We start from the raw sequence: 19,177 nt of genomic DNA, 5'->3' as shown, positions 1-19,177 counted from the left end.
TTCTAAAGAAAAAAGAAAGACTGTCCACCCAAACAGGAATCCTTAATGCAAGGGACAATTTCTAATTATGCTGCAGTAGAACACAATGTTATACTTGGGATAGATTGCATGATGCTGAAGTGGATAAAATGAATGCCACAAATGTGGAAAGTTTGATGGGAGATGTGTGATTTTAAGATCAGGTGTTCGATAGGACGACAGTGGAGAGCCATGCAATGAGCAGTACCTGGGCATGCAGAGAAAGCTTTAAGAAGCATGGCAGCAAGATTCAGGATTAAATATACTTATTGAATTCAAAATTTAGGGAAGTCCAGATAAAGGGAGTTGCAGTAGTCAATCTGAGAAAGAGTGATAGCCTGAGCCACTGACTTATGAATATCACATGGAAGCAGCAAGACAATTCTAAGCAGCATTTGCAGATAATGAAAGCAGAACAAGGTGGGAGCACTGATTTGCTTCACAAAGATGAGGGAGATACCAAAAAGTATGCCCAAGGTGTTTTTGCAGACTCAGAAGTGGGTGGACACTGATCCTAGCTTAGAGGGGCACCAGTAAAAGGCCATATTGAGGAAGAGCAACCATATAGTAGCATTTCAGTTGTATCCCCATTCAGTTTGAGTATATTAGTCTTCATCCAAACTGTAATAGCAGAAAGACAAGCACAAAAATGGTCTGTGGCTGTGAAGGTCTGGCCAGCAAAAGAAACAGCGATCTATGTGTCACTAGCATAGACCTTCAAAGAGAAGCCAAAGCTATATATGCGATCTCCCAAAGTAGTATGGTAGACATAAAAGAGAGTGGGGTAAGAGAAGATCTCTGAGAAACAAAGATTTAGGATAGGCGTGTAAAGGAGAAAGCAAAACACTTGACGTATGACGCTTCATAAAAAAACAAAGGCAAGCAAGTACAGTATTGCAAATGCTGAGCAAGTGTAAACAATGTAAAAGGATAAAGTCCCGAGTTCCACTCTAGCTGAAAAGGATGACCTAGCGAGCGTCTTTGTAGGAATCCCAACATGAAAACTTTGGACACTGTGCGTTCTCAACAGTGGTGAAAAGATCTAGCCAGGGTTCTCCCCATTGTCAGAGAATACCCTGTGCTACTGTCAGAATCCATTCAAGAATTCCACCAAGTTGTTCACTGTCAGGAAGATGTCCTGACAATCCAACCAACTCTGGAGGCGCAATGCTCCATGGCACAGGGCCCCACCCTGCTTGTTGCCGTACCACATGGAGGCGAATTTATCCATGAGAACCTGTACCTGCCTTCCCTTGATGCATGGCAGGAAGGCATTCAGTGGCAGAAGAATGGCCCCCAGCTCAAACGGATTGATATGCATTGGGTTTCCTCTGGAGACTAAAGCCCTCTAATCTACACATCCCACAGATGGCTTTCCTAGACCAGCAGTGATGTATCTGTCACAACCATCAACTCTGGATGGGGGCGGGAGACATGGCTGCCACTGGTCCAATTGTGGTTGAGTAGCGTGTATGCAGTCTCCTATGAATCTGGGATGGTATCTGACAGATTTCCTGGGTGCTGGTCCACTGGGACTTCAGATTCCATTGCAAAAGCCTACGTATAACATTTGGCATAGTTGACAAGCAGAATGCAGGAAACCAATCAGCCAAGAAGCCTCAGAGCTACTTTCACCAAGATCCAGGACTGAGGCTAAAACAAAGGGATTAAAGCTCAAATCTCAAGGACTTGTTGCAACAGAGGAAAACACTTGTTCTGTACAGTGGCCCAAACTGTGCCAATGAAAGGAAATCTCTGTGAAAGAGTCAAGTGCAACTTTTTCTCACTGATCGAGAACCCCAATGAGGTTTGCCGTTATCTGGGGGTGGCTTACAACTGACTGTGGCAATCCTTCTTTCAGCAGCCAGGGTATGGGAAAACTGGTATCCCCAACCTCTGAAGTTTAGCAGCGAACACCACTATCACTTTTGTGAACACATGAGGGGTGCTAGTGAGGGCCAAGGGAAGCATGGCAAACTGAAAGTGATTTTGCCCTACCACAAATCATAGGTACTGTCTGTGGGACTGCAGGATGGGTGGATGAAAATACATGTCCTGCAGGTCCGAAGTTAAAACCCAGTTGTCCATATCCAGGGCAGGTAGATCCTAGTGGATTTGGAATGCGGTCTGGTCGAGCTGAAGCCTGGTCAGACATTGAGGTTGGCACCAAATCTCCCTCTGGCACCAGTAGCACTGGAACGGCATTGAGAATGGCTAAGGTTGTGGAACTGAAGTGGAATCCTGCACTGGAGTCGGTGAAAACCCAAGATGGGTTCCAGGAACTCATCCAGAGACAAGGAAGAATTTCCCAGTGGAAGCTGACAGAGGGCCTTTATGGATCCTTGAGACTATAAGGCATGCAAGAGGGAGCCGCAAAAGGGCCAAAAATATGCAGTATGGCTTCAATTTTCTGCGCAGTCAACAATGGCCAGGGGAACTCAGGGCACATCGGGAGCTACAGCGGAATCGGCACCTCGACTGGGATTGAGATTGAGTGACACCTTGACGTCCTTGTGACATCTCTTTGGATGTGTTGTATGAAGGTGTTGAGCTTCACTTTGCTTTCATATGTTTCCTTTTGGATTTATATTTTTGACTTATCAGAATACTTCAAACCCGAAGAGAACTTTCTGCAGGAGCAGCCTCGAGAGCAGTAGTAGGAACGTTAGGACTTACATGAGGTCCATGACCTCTCCTGTGTTCGGTGATGTACAGCTTCGCTTCACAGACCCAGTTTGTCTTTGGGTACATCAGGGTGCTCTCACCACATAACCTGGAGTTATGCCAAAAGCACAAAGACCAAATCTGGTTCCTGCAGTCGCTGTATGGTTTAAAACCTGAGGAGACATCGTTCCCTGGCACAATGGATTTTGTTACGTTTGGTAGTTGTTGAAAGACCAATGAAAGAGGGAGTAGAGTTCTGGATACACGTTCAAAGGTGCAAAAATAAAGAACGTGACATGGTAGCACAGGGGTGGCACTAATTCGGCTCAGCTCTCTCACATCCTAGGTGGAACAAAGTCAACATGGTGCTGCCCAGCGAAATCTAGCGGTGTGGGGGCACTACTATGAAAGGTTTCCAAATCCAGACTGGTGCCTCGGGAATATTCTATTAGTGTGGAATCTGTGTTTAGAAGTATCCATGAGAAAACATGTGATCAGCCTGTATTCAAAAGAAGAATATGCAATTTTTAATAAATAACTTGTGCACTGGTAATAATACAACATATTCACTGCCGGATGTATCAACAGTCTAGCTGCATGGCTAGCCATGATGAAGCAAAATATTGTTAAATGACTAGGACTTCTTTTTTTTGTAACACTGTCTAAAAGAGACCATGAGCTCCATTAAACCCCATTGAGAGTGCCCATTGGTTCTACACTGTAGGGTGCCCATTCACCAAACATTCAAGGTTGAGCTTCTTTTTCTTTTTCCTGTGGTTTTGATCTATTTGTCTATTTGTATATGTTGACAATACTGATAATGTGTTGAATAAAACTGGGGATGTTTACAAGTCAGCATCTGCATTCCACAATTGCCTATCCAAGGTTGAAGGATGGATAAGTGTTAACATCTCATGTTAACTTAATGTCTTTGGGTACAAGATGAAAATACTTTGTCTAGCATGTCTCTTTCATTTCCAGGGCATTTCTGGCCAACCTTCATGGACATGAAACTAGTCTTCTCCACCTGCATAAAAAACTTTGCTGTAAAAATGGGCTCAACTCTGTTTCTGGTACATTAAGTCAATGCAGTGACAACAAGTTACTATTTCCATTCACACTTTTTGAGCCGTATCTTATGTTAATTTCCATTTTCCCTCTTGATCCAGATTATCAATGCCTTCATTTTATCATGCCTTGATTACTAAAATTCGATCTACCTTTGTTTCCCACAGTATATAAGCTCTCTTTTGACCTCCTGACTCATGGACTGATATGGACTTTGGCAGATGAATTAAGTTCTGTTGTCATGGCACAGTACTTTACTTCTACCATGGAAAGGGTACACTTGCCTGACAAATTTAGAAATGTCCACCAGCCCAGTAGGAACCTCTTTTATTTACAGGAACCACTGTCACAGGGGTTCCTGTAAATGCATTGAAAGTTTCACGGATGGCTCCGCAACATGATGGAGCCGTACGACAAACTTTCAGTGTTATTTATTTTCAAAAGCAGAACCCAAAGCAGGATTTAGTTTTTTAAAACTAAAAAACAATTGCCTTCCTCGTCATGGATGTTTCTTCCATTGTATGTGGGTTATTTTGAAGTTTCGACTGTAGTTTACTGCCAGGTTTTACGGACAGTGAAGGCTTGCCATTTGTCCGCCCATTCTAAATAAGGCGGGCAGACAAATGGCAAAACCTTCAATGGCCATTACCATTTCAGGCTGTCGGAGGTGTATGGCAGCAGTGGAGAAAGAGTAGTCTCCATCATCGACATACTGAAGGTTTTCCCAACTCTAAATAAGGCAGACAGAACTTCAGTTTGGTGGAGAGGGTATTCAGTTTCCATTGAAACTGAGTACCCGCTCCGCCAAACTCTAAATCGGACCCTCAGTCTTTATGAGCCAGAAAGATTATATGGGGAAAAGAGCAAACTCCTCCTCACTATTCGTAAAGTTTGCTGCCAAACTTGTGAGGGTTGTGCTTGTTTTGTTTGAGTAATTAAGGAGTAAAATTGTTTGTTTTTACATTTTAGGCAGATTGTGGACCTCCATTAATTTAGGAATGTGCTACAGACGTGATTGCTTAAAGTCAATTCTAGCTGTTGTTTAATTGGTTCTTCTTGGTAGTAATGTTTTTTGAGGTCTGTTTGTTTCTTAGCACCATGATACCTCTTTGGGGGTGAACATAGAGACTTAACTGATGGAATCAAGGGCCTGATCTAGAGTGTGGTAGATGAGTTACACCATCACAAACGTGACAGATATCCTGTCAACCATATTGCAAGTTCCATTGGATATAATGAACTTATAATACGTTGAAAAAATATCCGTCACATTTGGGGTGGAGTCACTAGATCCGTCAAACTCTAAATCAGACCCTCTGTGACCAGGTGGAGTTCATCAGTATATATTTAAACCTAGTAAAGATTATTCTTTGGTGAGTTACATTTATTTTCTTTGGATGAACATTTTAGGAAAAATATGATTGGCTATAATGTTCAGGTCTACGTCACCGATTTAGTATTATAGTGACTGCCTCAGCAGGAAATAGTTGGGGTTCCAATATTGGATTAAAGTGAGGTATCTGTTTCTACAGTATGGATTGGAATGAAAGCAGTGCTTAATTTGTAATAGAATGAGTGCAGGTGCCTAAAACTGCCCTAAAACCTGCAGACAGTGCAATTAAGGGCGTCATTACGATGTCAGTCGGTAAGCCTTCCGTATGAATTTTTGTTGGAATTGTTTCCGACCGCTTCGGGTTCGTGGAGTCCGACCGACCAATTACGATGATTCCGAACACCGTTCGGTCAGACTCCCATTGGCATCAAAGGGAGCCAGTGTTCGAACGACAACACAAACTCCCATTGAAAAACAAGGTGGTTTCCGAAAACCTTGCACCCTGTGGCGCATACTCCATGGTGCCTGCCACACTGTGCATGGTTGGAAAGAGGGGTCCCATAGGTACCCCCACGGGCCCCAACTGGAGACCTCCGGGTGAAGGGGGGCCTGCTACCAGCCCCCAAAGTCAGTTTCCAACAGCCGTTTGGTGCCGGCACGACCGATTCAGAACGGCCGCCAGAATCCGACATCATAATCAGTCGGTCAGAAACGTGGCCCGTTGAGCTGTACGATTCGGCTTCAATCCAACTCGGACTCTCCGAATGCCGGTTGGAACCGATTCAGAACGACTGACCGGTTACCTTGTATCATCAATTGGTCAGTTGGATATGTTTCCGAGTGGGTCGGAAACATGGGTTACGACACGGGTTCGGACAAACCGAATGCCACTCGGAAACATTTCCACCCGCATTGTGTATCGGCCTCTTAATGTAGGCGCACTGATTTCCAAGGCTGCATGGTCCTGTATCCATATCATGCTTCTTTAGTTCACAGCCAGACACTCCCTGCCACTTTATCTCACTCCTACTTGCTCTTGCTGTCTCCCTTTATGACAGTTTTTTTGTCTTTCTCTTCCTCCATCTTTCCTCTTTGTTTGTTTTTACGTCTCCTGCTTTCTGTAAATGTAAATTGCAGAAAAATAACTGCTGGTCCCTAAAACTAAGTGCCGGTGTCCCCCACCTTCAGCCACCCACTCAAATTTAGCATGCCATTCTAATTTGGATGTTGAGGGATACAAACAGAGATTTTAGTCTGCGTTAACTATCCAGGGACAAAGATGCACTGCTAATAATTTGGGAAATACAGAATTAAATTGAGGACATTAGTAGCAAGTACATTGTTAATGCCGATTGAGTTTTGCTATGGGATTGTTTTTTAAAACAAAAGTCCGTCCCTGAGATACATTTTAAATCAATAAATAATTTTCGAATGGTGAATGTAAATAAACTAAAGAGAGCATACAGAATAAATACTCTGCATGATAGAACTATATATCATGAATAGTGCAGAAGGTGAATATACATGATGAGTCAGTACTGATTAATAAATAATGTTTAATTTTGTTCTCGGTAAGTTTTAAATGAATAAATATTTTACTATAATTCAGAATTTGACCAAAACAGCAAGTTATAAGAAACCGGTACTCTAGTCTTAGAGTATGGCTGTCAAGAGAAACACAGAAATATTAATTGGGTGTGCCATCACTTCCTAGTAAATATCTTAGGTGACTGATCAACTATGGTTTAAACTCTATGCTGTCATTGCCTGTCCTTAGGTGAACAAGCAACGCTTCCAGCTTAGGCAAATATTACCTCTTTCAGCCAAATACACACTATTGACTGGCTTTCTGTCCTCGTGGATGCCCTGACCACGAGGAGGGAGGCAAGGCCTCTTCAAGGCAAATGGCGGAGGGAAAATATAATACTGGGGGGGATTGGCATTGACGTGGCATGCTTGATTTATGAAAGATAGGGACGTGTGGTTTGTACAAGAATGTACAATCAGCATTATATAGATATATGTAGAGTCACTGGTGATATATATAGTAAGAATACTGCAGTAAATTTAACATGCGTTTCCAAAATATTTTTTCGTTAAACATGTTAATATTTTGGAGAACCTGTGGGCGTGATATCTCCAAGTGTGTTGGCAGTATTGGGCACCAACGCTGTTAATTGATTTGGGTAAAGTAAAAGATGTATGAAGTATTCTACTCTCTAGAGCATCCTTCTTAATGCCCATAAATAAAACAATTACAAATATTAGGGAAGTAGAAGTGAACGTTGTATTTGTTACACCAACTTTGTTTTCAAATAATCAAGGGTGCAATGAGAGGCATAGCGTGAGGTCTCAGACAAATCTTAATATTAATAATACATATGCTTCTTATAAGAGCAATTGTTATGGTCCAATCTATGACTTAATGATTTATGGGTGCCAATGGTCCTCCAAACTCAACAATGCCTCGTATCCATATGCAGAACACTGTCGCCATTGTGTCTCCTATACTAATAGAAGGCGGAGTTCACAACGGTGTCTGGTGTGCCACTCATACCGCAATGACATGGGCTTTGTGTTCTAAGGAGGAGCACATACAGGGAACCTCAGCATATGTCAGGAGTCCCTAAAGCTTTGACCCACCTGTGAATGAGTTCCAAACAGCACCCTGGTTTGGTCAAACTCTTTGGAGAATCACTTCATTAAACTTGGCTGTGCATCCATTTCATGACAAATGTCAAGTCTAGTTTATTGCTTTTTTGAAACTATCGCCTTTTCTTCTTCCATACCCTTTCCTACTTGTTTGCTATGTGGCGTAAATGCAGTGCGTGTGATAAACTTTGAAGTATACAAAGAGTGATGGTGGATGCTTGAATTAATCTCAACCACTGGTAATTATTCGGGGCAGCATCCCAGTCCATTAGTATTTTGCACACCATGCAACTTCAGTTTGGACCCAGCCCCATGCAAGTCAGTTTTGCTATACTTTTGTTTGTGATTAACTTTATGCACTTACCCAAGTTCAGAAGGTGGCTCCATAGGATTTGCAGATGGGTCCAAGAGAAAGCGCTTCTGATTCACTGTATTACTGGATTGCACGTTCAACACAGGGTAGCCCATCTGCCTAGTCCAGGTGTCCATCACTTCCTTCACTGGCATACCGCTGGCCTAAGTAAAACAGAGGATCCAATCAGACTGAAAAGGATGTGCAAAACCAACTGCTTCTGATCCAATGTTTTGGGATATGGGTAATAAAATGTAATCTGTTTCATAACGATGCTTGCTACTTATGCCCTTACAACTCAGCGTCTAAATGTAGGTGCTGCGATAGTAAAGGTGTTGGACTCTCGGTTTCCAGTGGGTATCTGTGCATCTAAATACGGCCAATATAAGCTGAATTTCTCCTGTACAGAATAACTATGCAGACCCGGAACTACCAGGTGAAAATCTTCAAGTTTTTCCCGAATCCTGGAACCATTTGGCTGATATATGCCACCTGCTCTGAGTATGTGGTAAATATAAGTAGGTTGGGGTTTTTCGAGCAGCTGACTGGAAGTTCATCTGCTGCAACAGGAGGCTGTGCCCTCACCACGGTAAGTGTTATCTAGCCCCCTACTGCGGTGCAGGAGCTGGGCGGGGACTGGGAGGGTCCTTTGCCCACATCCCCTGATGCTCTTCACCTGCAGTTTTACCAAGTGTGGACCTACACCTGGTAAAAACTGTGTCTGTCTGGCTCGCAACCCTGACTTACCACCCCCCCTGCTTTGCAACCGCAATCATTCTCGCCATGGAGGATGGGAGAGTTACGCATGATTCAAGACCTTTTTAAAGGCGGCACACTCAAAACTTTCGACCACTGCAAGAGAGACTTCCTTTTCTCCAGACTGCAACATTATCAACTCCGACACAGGCTGCTCGCACCATCAAACACACAGGGGCAACTCGGCCACCCGCCCCTCTTAAGACTCTGGTATGCACGTTCGACAGCTAATAGGGTCTGATATCCAGCAAAGATCAAGTGTTGCAACACTCCACCCCTGTCCAACCCCACACCTACCAAACACAATGGTACACTGACACCACAGAGGAAATCTTCAATCTCTTTTCATGGAGGGTGAGACACACAGAACCCAGATTCACCCGCGTCTGGCAGCCACTGCTTGATCACTTCTGCAAACTAGAATACACCTGCTTCACTCCTCCTCGGCTCCACGCCCTCCAATTGTTTGAAGACGTCTCCCTAGCCTGTGGAACTGAAGACCCTTGGATGAATGCCCAACCCGACAACATAGAAAGCCCAAAGCCCACCCCTTAACCTTTAGCAGACGTCCTGGTGGGTTCAGCTTGGGATGACCCATCCTCCCCTCTCTCTTTTTCCCTTCCACCTCGCCCCCCCCCTTCTCATTTCCTCTGTCTCCTTTTGGTTCCCTCCCCCCCTCTTGTCACAGATTCAGTCCCTCCAGCAGGATACAGCTCTTCTTTTAATTATGTTGCTGGATAAGCGACACAAGATGACAATTGCTTTCAATGTATGCCTTATGTGTATAAGACCTGACTATCAATATCAGCTGCCTGTCATATGTTTTACACTGTGCCACAAGTTTGCAACCGTCAATAAAAAGATTTGGAAAAAAACCTGGGATTGGTGTTTTGTACGTGGTAGTTTCAGGTCTGGAATTACAGTAAAACTCATAATATGGTAGATCTGAATCACCCCTAAGGGATAGCACTGCACCATCCTGGCAACGAGGGCCTTAGAAAATATGGAAGGGAGATCTAGCTTGCACATGTCAGGTGTTAATTTCTGAACAGGTTTTATAGAGGGTGAATGATGACCTTGCGTCAACAGGCAAAACACTATTAACATGCAGAAAAAACATGATTTAAAATTTGGTACAAGGATCCAGCTTGCTACGCCTTGATGACAGCAATGAGGTTTCTCCTTTTGACATATCTGAAGTCAACCATTTTTCCTATACCAATATACATTGCAGAAGACGGTTACCATTGTCACCACTGATTGAGGAGCAAAGCGAGGTTTCTTTGACTTATTAACATGAACCTTAAAGAGGCAAAAGTACCAAATGTGGAGGAATACCCTAGAATAACTCTGGTGGGAGAGGGGCATCTATTTGCCCCATTCTCTCTTGAGAAGCTCATGAAGCAAAGCGCATACTTGTTTCATTTTGCATGGTTTGAAATATTATTCATAATAGACATTGCCCTTGTAAACACAGCTCTCTATGATCCTTACCTCTTCCAAACATTGCCAAAAATCATCAGTTCTTGCATTCTTGAAATGATATTTCACAAGGTATGCCTAGGAAAAAAAACCATACACAATTCTCAGTATTTCAATGCATTTCAGCAAGGCCAACATTATTTTACTTTGCAGTCCATCTTATAGGTCAGAAAAAGCAACAATATAAATGTAGTAGGCATTTCCTATATCATTAACAAAGAGTTATCTGTATGCCCATATCCTGAAGGGATCTGCATATCAAATCGAAGCTTTGCAATTGATTTATATACTTGAAACACTTAATTGTGATACCAAACACTTGCTTCTTCAAAAGCCAATACTGTGCAAACAAATTATCTCAGGTAACAAAAAAGCAAGAATTCGGAATTGTGCCAACTGAGGGAGTAGGTACCGAAGACTAGTGCTGGTGAACTGCCACACTCAAAACATTTTTCAAATGAGGGCTTCGAGCAGAGCAACTCATTTAGAGGTCCATCGTGCCACTGCTAAGCTGTGAGGGTGGTGAGGTAACATCTTTATCACATCGTCGATTTAAAGACTCCCCCATTTAGACATTCCCGTCATTAAGGTGGGGCTTTTCTCTCCAGTTGCTTTGGAATAAAATCTCTGTGCCAGCTGATCTAGGGCTTTTGATGTCACAATATGTGGGTACTACAAATACAGCAGGGACAATTTTCATACCAAGCCTAAAGATTATGCCTGGTTAAAAGGTTTCTTCAGTGTCATAGCCGCCTTAAGGTGGTCCATATGGCGGAGCCATCCACATTCCCACTAAAAACACCAGCACACCACACACTGTAAATGGAGCAGGCAAACACAGAGGAGAGTGGGTAAAACTTCTGTTTGATGGCAATCCTATTACCACCAGTTTCTAAATCAGGCGGTTACCCAGACTAGTAGCCTTTCTTACTAAACAACACCTACTCTAGCACCCACCTCTCTATCCACGTCCTTACCATAACGTTGCAATGGCACCCAACAGCCACACTTTCCACTTTGCACCACTGTCCAAACACTGACTGAATAACACATGCAAGCCCATCAAGTGATGTTGCCTTCTGTCAAAGTGGTGCCTGCAAGTTGCTTCGTTAGGTAGCGGCATAATATCTGATGCTAAAATTGGTCTCCAGCATCCTGTGGATGTGCGAGAGACTTTGTGAGGGATTGAGTCACTGAGACGAATTCCATGAGAGCATTAAAGGCACCTAATTACTGCATGGAAATAAAATTGTGACAAGACTTTATTTGACATCACTGTCATACCAGTCTATTTTGTAAATCTGGGTCGGTGGCAAAAACCATGAGTGTTGTATGGGAACACCCACAGCCACTCAGGGTAAAGCATTGCCTTACTCCATAGTTACAAGGCCATTAAATGCCATGGTGGGTGGCTTTGCGTAGTGCTGTAAATATGGGCCTGCCCACTGCGCCTCCAAATGGTTTGGTTTATTCGATTACCTGAACATGGTGTCACCCTTCAGAAAGCGTTGCCCCCATCCAGGACATAACTGGCATGATCCCTGATCTCACTGACTAATTCTGCTAGTTTTAAGTGCATCCAGGGATCATGGTGGAAGAATTTTGCCACCTGCCAGTCTGCTGTATAAAAAGTGTGGCCTATTTTTCCAAGATGGCATCTTCTATTTTTGGGTATGGCTTGCAGCCCTTAGGTGTCAACATATACCCATCTCTTCTGCCCCGAACACCCTTGAAAGGGTCTACTCTGGAGGTTTACTGCTAGAATATATGGTTTTAAATATACAAAATATTGCAACCAGAATATTAACTACTAGAATTTTTCATGAAGGTAAGTATTTCAAGGTAAGTATATATTTACCTTGACAGTGGTTCAGTTTTGAAAGGGGACTGCATCGTGGTCCATATCAAGATTGGTGCTGTCTCCGTGGATGCAAACTCTTCTGCGTTTCAACAATAGCTACAAATCTTTGCCTTTGGCAAGAATACAGGTCGCATTCGCAAAGTTCAAGGTATCAATGGCAGTTTATTGGCAAGAAAAAGCCTACATGTTTCGGCCTGGCGGCCTTGTTCACGTTGCCAGGTCAAACATGCAGTCTCTTTGCCAGTGTAATAGATGTATTATATCATTGATTATCTGTGTGCAAACTCCTCCCAGGAGAAGAAGCTTTTAGAAGGACCAGAATATGCAAGATAATGATCCTTGGTGTTCTACCATAATATCGAAGTTTTAATAGCGACGGCACTTACAACTACTCTACAACACTGACCTCAATATTGTGGCATACAACAAACCCCCAATGCAAAAACCAAACATCTAACACAACTATGAGTTTTTTAACCAAGTCTGTACATTCTTTTTGGTGTCCTGCATGGGTACACCGGATTCTTTAAATGCACCCATGCCAATTTCAAATCAGTATATGAAGGTTTACGTTCACCTGGCTATTCGTCCATTGTTCCGGAGAAGGAATGAGCATCAGTTCTCTTTCCCTTTTATGGTTTTACACCAATTGAAAATGAATGATATACTCTCGTACTAATTTCCATTTAGGCGCTGTTTGTCATGGACAGTAAACATTTTTACATTTCTTCTGTATTCAAGAGATGAACTATCTGCAATGTCTAGGTAAATTTGCTTTTCTTCTTATCATTTTGAGGAGTTATTGAACATATGTTGTAGGGCTATGATTCACTGATTCTGTTTGGAAAGCCATAGCTTACTTTTTCTTTTTAGTGTGTTCCTTGAACGTACAACGATGGGCTACAAGCCTGTGCAATAGAATTCTCACCAAACAATTTGGTAACTGAGATTCAGTTCTGGCTTGAATTATAGTTGGAAGTCTGTCCTTTTGCAGGGTCCAGTGGTTAGAGTACAGAATATTTAGAGAATGTAAACTCATCATGATATACATTTCCAAATATATAAATTTTGCAATATATGCATCCTTTTCTACCAAACACCGTTTTGAAGGAATGTACTTGTCCTTTGATACAAATGTCAAATAAGCATATGGAAGCCCCCCGTCAATTAGATAAATACTTTAGAAAAATAGAAATATTTATCTTAGTACAATAAGACCAAAACAACATAAATCCAATAAGTAGAACTTGAGCTATGTATTTTTAAAGAATAAACAGCAATATAGCGCTTTGGAAGTCAATAGCGCTAAGAGGTTACTTGAGGTTTCCCTAGACCAGAGTGATTCCAAAGTTCAGGCCGACCGCGATGAAGGGCAGGCTGGCTACAGGACCCAGACAGGTACCGCTGACAAAGTACCTTGGATGGAGCAAGCGTCAACGTCTCAATGCGAGGAGTCGAGGAGGCCCGTGTCGACATCGATCCCGTGGATGGAGGTGAAACATCGACGCCGATCCGGCCAGTGAATGAAGGCTTTGGCATCGAACCCCTTTATGATGCATGCGCTGCATCAATGTTGAGTTGCGCTGTCCATCATCGTTAAGCTGCGCAGTCTGTCGAGGCAATGTCATTGATCGACTCCTGCGTCGAAGTTAAATCAGTCAGTTCTGATTGCCGCAAAGTTGCCACTGAGTTGATTTTGAGGCGAAAAACAGCTGCAGAACCCACTTCTGAGGCCCAGTACTGGATTGGCACCTCAGGCAAGGGAGGACTCACAAATGGCAGAGTCCACCAGCTGGAGCAGAGCTGAAGGAAGCCTTTCATGGCCCTGAGACTTCAAGAACAGGGGGCAAGCCAGCAAGTCCTTGGAGTCACTCTGGGTTCAAGTGAATTCTGGGTTCAAGTGATGCAGGTCCAGTCCTTCTCCCTCAAGCAGGGGGACAGCAGGCAGCAGGGAAGCTCAGAAAGGCAAGAGCAGAGCAAGGTGTTGCAGGGAACCTGTTTGTAATCAGAACTATGCCTGGGACCACAAAATGTCAGTATGTAGGGACTGAGTCAACATACCACATCGGTACTTATGAGCCCCAATCCAGACTAGCTCATAGTGCTCTACCTGCCCTCCTGACCTTACCAGAGTGACAGATAAGTTAGCACCCCAACACTCTAGTCCCTACAGGGAAGCGTGGAAACAGTTAATCAGCCTTTTGTTTTCTCACTCATGCATTTCCATAATAAACAAAAAAGACATGAGAACAGTTTACAATATTTATTGAAACCTATTATGCTCTATAATAAAATATCTCCACTGCAACTAGAAACCATATGCATCTTAACAGTGTGAAGAGCATTACAAGAAAACAATAAACAATAAGAAGTCCTGTCATGGTGAATTATTTATTTGCCTCAGCCCACCCTCAATATAAAAACTCAGTGTTATATAATAGATCTCTGGAATGAGTGGGTGACTCCATTACAGTCATGCATAAATAGTTGTTCTACATGTCTGCTGGCGCAGCCCTCTCGTATCTGTTGCTCTGTTAGAATGTCTTCTCTCTATTTTCAAAATTGCCCATCTCTGTGTATATGATACAAGGTGTCTTTTTGAAAACAGCAGATGTGAATATATGTTGTGTCTAAATGCTAAGCTACATTTGCTAACCTGATCACAGCAAAGATCGGCGCAGTGTGGTTTGACCTTGTACAATATGTTCAGACAGTCTGAAGCAATAACAAAAACATATGGACTGCTTTTCTGAAATAATGTTGTGGCACAAAAATAAACGTGCAAAGCATAACATGTGCACGGCAAAGCAGCCTAAATGTGCAAGCAAACTAAAATTCGAACAAACTAAGTGGGCCCTAAAGGAAACACACGCCAAAGGCAAAGTTCAACAAAGCAGAATTCTAGCAGAATGGGAGTCCTTTCAGCAGCACAGCAGTTCTTTTTCCTTGAAGAGTAGTCCCAGGTCCAGAAGTGTGCTGTCTTGGTAGGGTCAGAGACCCAGTACTTATAATACCCAAATGTGGCTTTGAAGTGGGGGTAGACTTCAAAGAATGGTTTTGAAGTGTAGAAGAATTCCTTTCAACCCAGGCCTGTCTGCCAGGCTATCTATGGGGGGTAATCATTCCTTTGTGTGGAGTCAGATCACTACCTATTGAAGTCTAAGTGTTAGCCCCTTCCTCCCTTCCTGCACAGGAAGGGCCATAAGAATGGAGATGTATGTAGATGGGTACTCAGCCACACCTAGCCTTTCTGTGTTTGTGGCTGTTTGGAGGGAATGCACGAAGTGTAGCTGTCACCCAGCTCAGACATGTATTGGAGACAGGATATAAGGCACACAAAGCAGTAAGAGCAGAGAAATGTCCTCTTTCTAAAAGTGCCATTTCTAAAACAGTAATGTTAAATCCAACATTACCAGCAGAGAGGATTTCTCATTACCATTCCAGAGATATGAAACATGAAGTAGCTACTAATTTCTACTCACAAATTACAGATTAAAGGTATTTTAAAGAATTCCTAATGTTAGCCTATGAGAGGAGTAAGCCTCACAATAGTGAAAAACGACTGATTGAGTGAGTGAGACTGAGTCTGTGTCACTGCTAGGATATGCAAAACATAGAAGTACATGTCCTACGTTTTAGTAAGAGAGCACCCTGCCCTATGGGCTGTCTAGGGCCTACCTTAATGATGACTTATGTGTAATTAAAGGGGAGTTGAAGGCTTGTCAAGTAGCTTTAAATACCAAGTCGAAGTAGCAGTAAACTGCACACTGGCCCTGCAGTGGCAGGCCTGGAACATGGCTAGAGTTATACTTAGGTTGCTTGCACAAGCAGTGCTGCAGACCCACTAGTAGCATTTCATTTACAGACCCTGGGCACATGTAGTGTAATTTACTAGGGACTAAGTAAAATAAATATGTCATCTGGGTATGAGCCAATGTTACCATGTTTTAGGGAAGAGAGCACATGCATTTTAGCACTGGTTAGCAGTGGTAACGCGATGCAAAGTCCTAAAACCAGCAAAATCGAGTACAGAAAAATGGAAAATATTTGGGGGAAGACCACCCTAAGGCTAGCAGGTCTAACACAAACCAAATGACAGAATTATTTTGAAAATTTGAAAATGTACTCAAGAATAGTAGTACTCCTCCATTTTGAGTGGAAGTTTGAGCATTTGGGGATCCAATTAGAAATCTAGGTAAGCGGTTGATTTCTCTTACAGTTTGGTTTAGCCCAATTACCTTCTTTTAATTTTCATCCTGGTGAAATCCTTTTTTACTGCCCTACCAATGAAATATGAGGATATTTATTTAACTTGTCCAACCCATTTGCCATTAGCTCACTTATCTCACCCTTTTTAAACTAAATGTATTTGTCCATGTGAGGTGGACAGGTATGTGAGTGCCCAAAAAGTTCCATATTGTAGTTTTAATACTCATTATACCAGAAATGTCTCTGACCAATAAAATGCAATGGTATTTGAAGTTGCTGAATTTTAATTTAAGACAGAGGATGACTAAAGCAATATTTTAACAGTGGAAGACGCTAAAACGTAATTTGATCATTTTTAGATCCAGAAACCTAGCATGGTGCCAAAGAGAATTGAAATTGTCAACATCTGTAAAACCATTACATATAAAAAACATTAGAACATATTAACGCTTTATCAAAGTACCACGTGGCTACTCCTTCCCAAATGTTGTGATGCCTCTTATGTTTCTGTTTTTTTAAATTGTCTCTGTTTTAGGATCTATCCCAAGGCCTAAGAGGCTCAGGTGAAATATAGGGCTATCGTTTATGATATTTTTAATTGTAAAACATCGAGTCGATACCAGATCCTTTCAGTGGATAAAATAACAAAAAAATAGTTTATAATCAAATGCTTTTCATCATCTAATGAGAGCACAAGAAGAACAGCTTGATTTTCAGTTTCTATTTCCATTTGATAACTTTGTTTCGGCATTCATGCCATACAAGTTTCCACATCATCACTGGCCATACAGTAAAATACAATAAAAATAAATAAGTAAAACATATACTGTACTTAAAATACTTAATCTTATCACTCTCATGTCACAATTGATTGAATTCTACAATGAAAGTCTATGAATTATCTCTAACATGCAAGCTATTATAGAAAAAAACATGAAGCAATTGACTATTGGGAGATGAAATCTATGTATGTTAAATTGTCAACTATAAAAACCTAAATAATACATTAAAACTTTTGAGTTTTCCTCCTGATGCCTCACATATGCCTTAAAGATTTAGCGACAGTGCAGGCAAATTAGGGTTTGGCGTCCAATCTTAGTATGCTCAAAGCTGATTTGAGTTAATGTGTTTAGTTCAGTGGCATAGCAGGCATGCTCCGGGCCAAAATGAAAGCATAGAAAACAGTACTCTTGCCCCCCTAGATAGGTAGTATCAGAGTCAAAATGCCGGCCCCCGGGTTAAGTGAAGGTCGAAGACCAGTCTTCCCCCGGGGAACTTCGCGCAGGCTGGAAGGACAAGGTGGGGAGGAGGTCAAGGGAGTAGGTGATGGGGCGGGAGTAGGGTGGGCTATAAAGGTATAATCCGGCCTCTTCCTGACTCCTAGGGCCACCGGAAGGGTAGGTTTAAGTTAGTCCATCCACCCACCCGACAGGTTGTAGGAGAGGGGTACAGGTGTAATGGTTTAGCGTGCCAGTTTAGGACAGCTTGCAGGACATAGGCCATGCAGTACTTTGGAGGGGTGGTAAGTCACATACAGGCGTATGCACCCCGAGGGGGGAAGGGTACACAGGTGACTGATGGCGGGGCATGGGATACAATAGGCAACAGAAGAAATTCAAGAGAGGATGTTTGGAGGGCAAGTGATGGTGAGAATGGGGATATGGAGGAGGTCGCAGAGTGAAAGGGGAGGAGTGAAACAGGTAAGATGGGTTCAGAATGGCTGGGAAGAATGAGCTGAATGGTTATGATAAAAGTTATATATTTGCATTTATGTATTGTTAATAAAGTTTAACTGTTGCAACCATGTCCTAATAGATTGGCCTTTTAAGCTTCTAATAAAAGCGTGGACGTGGAGAGTAGTTATTGCGCGAAAAGTGGGGTGCTTTGGGCCACCCACACTGAAGAGCCTTGATGTCGCTGGATCTACTGCAGCTAAGCTCCAGGAGTAGGCATGACAGGCTGTAACCTGCTTGTGAAGATCTTGTGGTCCAGGATCATTGGTGAGATTGGCTGGGGAGAATGAGCTGCATGGTTATGATTAAAGTTATATATTTGCATTTATGTAAAACTTTTGACTTTTCCTCCTGATGCCCCACATATGCCTTAAAGATTTAGCGACAGCGCAGACAAATTAGGGTTTGGTATCCAATCTCAGTATGTGTAGAGCAGATTTGAGTTAAGGTGTTTAGTAGGCCTGGACGGTAAATTACGTTCCGCTCGTGGAATTTGCGGAATTTGGATACGTTTGCGTTCCGTGGAGAATGCGGAATTGCCCAAAATTCTGCGTTCCGTGGCTTCGCTGTATTTTTTGCTTGTTTGCGGTCTCATAATGCGTGTTTGCAAGATATTTCCCCCTGAGCACGCAAACAGCGTTCGCGAACTGGAAAAAAGCATTGCAAACAAGCAATTGTGTGTGTTCGTGGAATTTCTGCGTGCTCGCAAAGATTTGTTACCGTTTCGCGGAGCTTTGCATAGCGCGACTACGCAAATTCCCCCCACCCCTAGTGTTTAGTTCAGTGGCATAGTAGGCATGCTCCGGGCCAAAATAAAAGCAAAGAAAAAAGAACTCTTGCCCCCCTACATAGGTAGTATCAGAGTCAAAATGCCTGCCACCGGGTTAAGTGAAAGTTGCAGACCAGTCTTCCTCTGGGGAACTTTGCGCAGGCCGGAAGGACAAGGTGGGGAGGAGGTCAAGGGAGTAGGTGATGGGGCAGGAGTAGGGTGGGCTATAAAGGTATAATCCGGCCTCTTCCTGACACCTAGTGCCACCGGGAGGGTAGGT

At 42.8% G+C, this 19,177-nt stretch overlaps 1 protein-coding gene across 1 annotated transcript in view; it reads right to left on the bottom strand.

Moving 5' to 3' along the window:
* ENPEP (glutamyl aminopeptidase) overlaps positions 1-19,177 on the bottom strand; it is a 299,623-nt gene that overhangs the window by 87,226 nt on the left and 193,220 nt on the right. The window contains exons 9-10 of the mRNA XM_085635692.1: positions 10,338-10,403; positions 8,100-8,251 (exon numbers count right to left, since the gene is read on the bottom strand). Of these exons, the coding sequence (XP_085491818.1) occupies positions 8,100-8,251; positions 10,338-10,403 (218 nt within the window). The remainder of the gene's footprint in view (positions 1-8,099; positions 8,252-10,337; positions 10,404-19,177) is intronic.

This window comes from Triturus cristatus, chromosome 2_1, assembly GCF_964204655.1.
Source record: "Triturus cristatus chromosome 2_1, aTriCri1.1, whole genome shotgun sequence".
Taxonomy (NCBI): Eukaryota; Metazoa; Chordata; class Amphibia; order Caudata; family Salamandridae; genus Triturus; species Triturus cristatus.
Note: the sequence above shows the minus strand (reverse complement) of the source record. Positions and strands in the feature narration are given on the sequence as shown.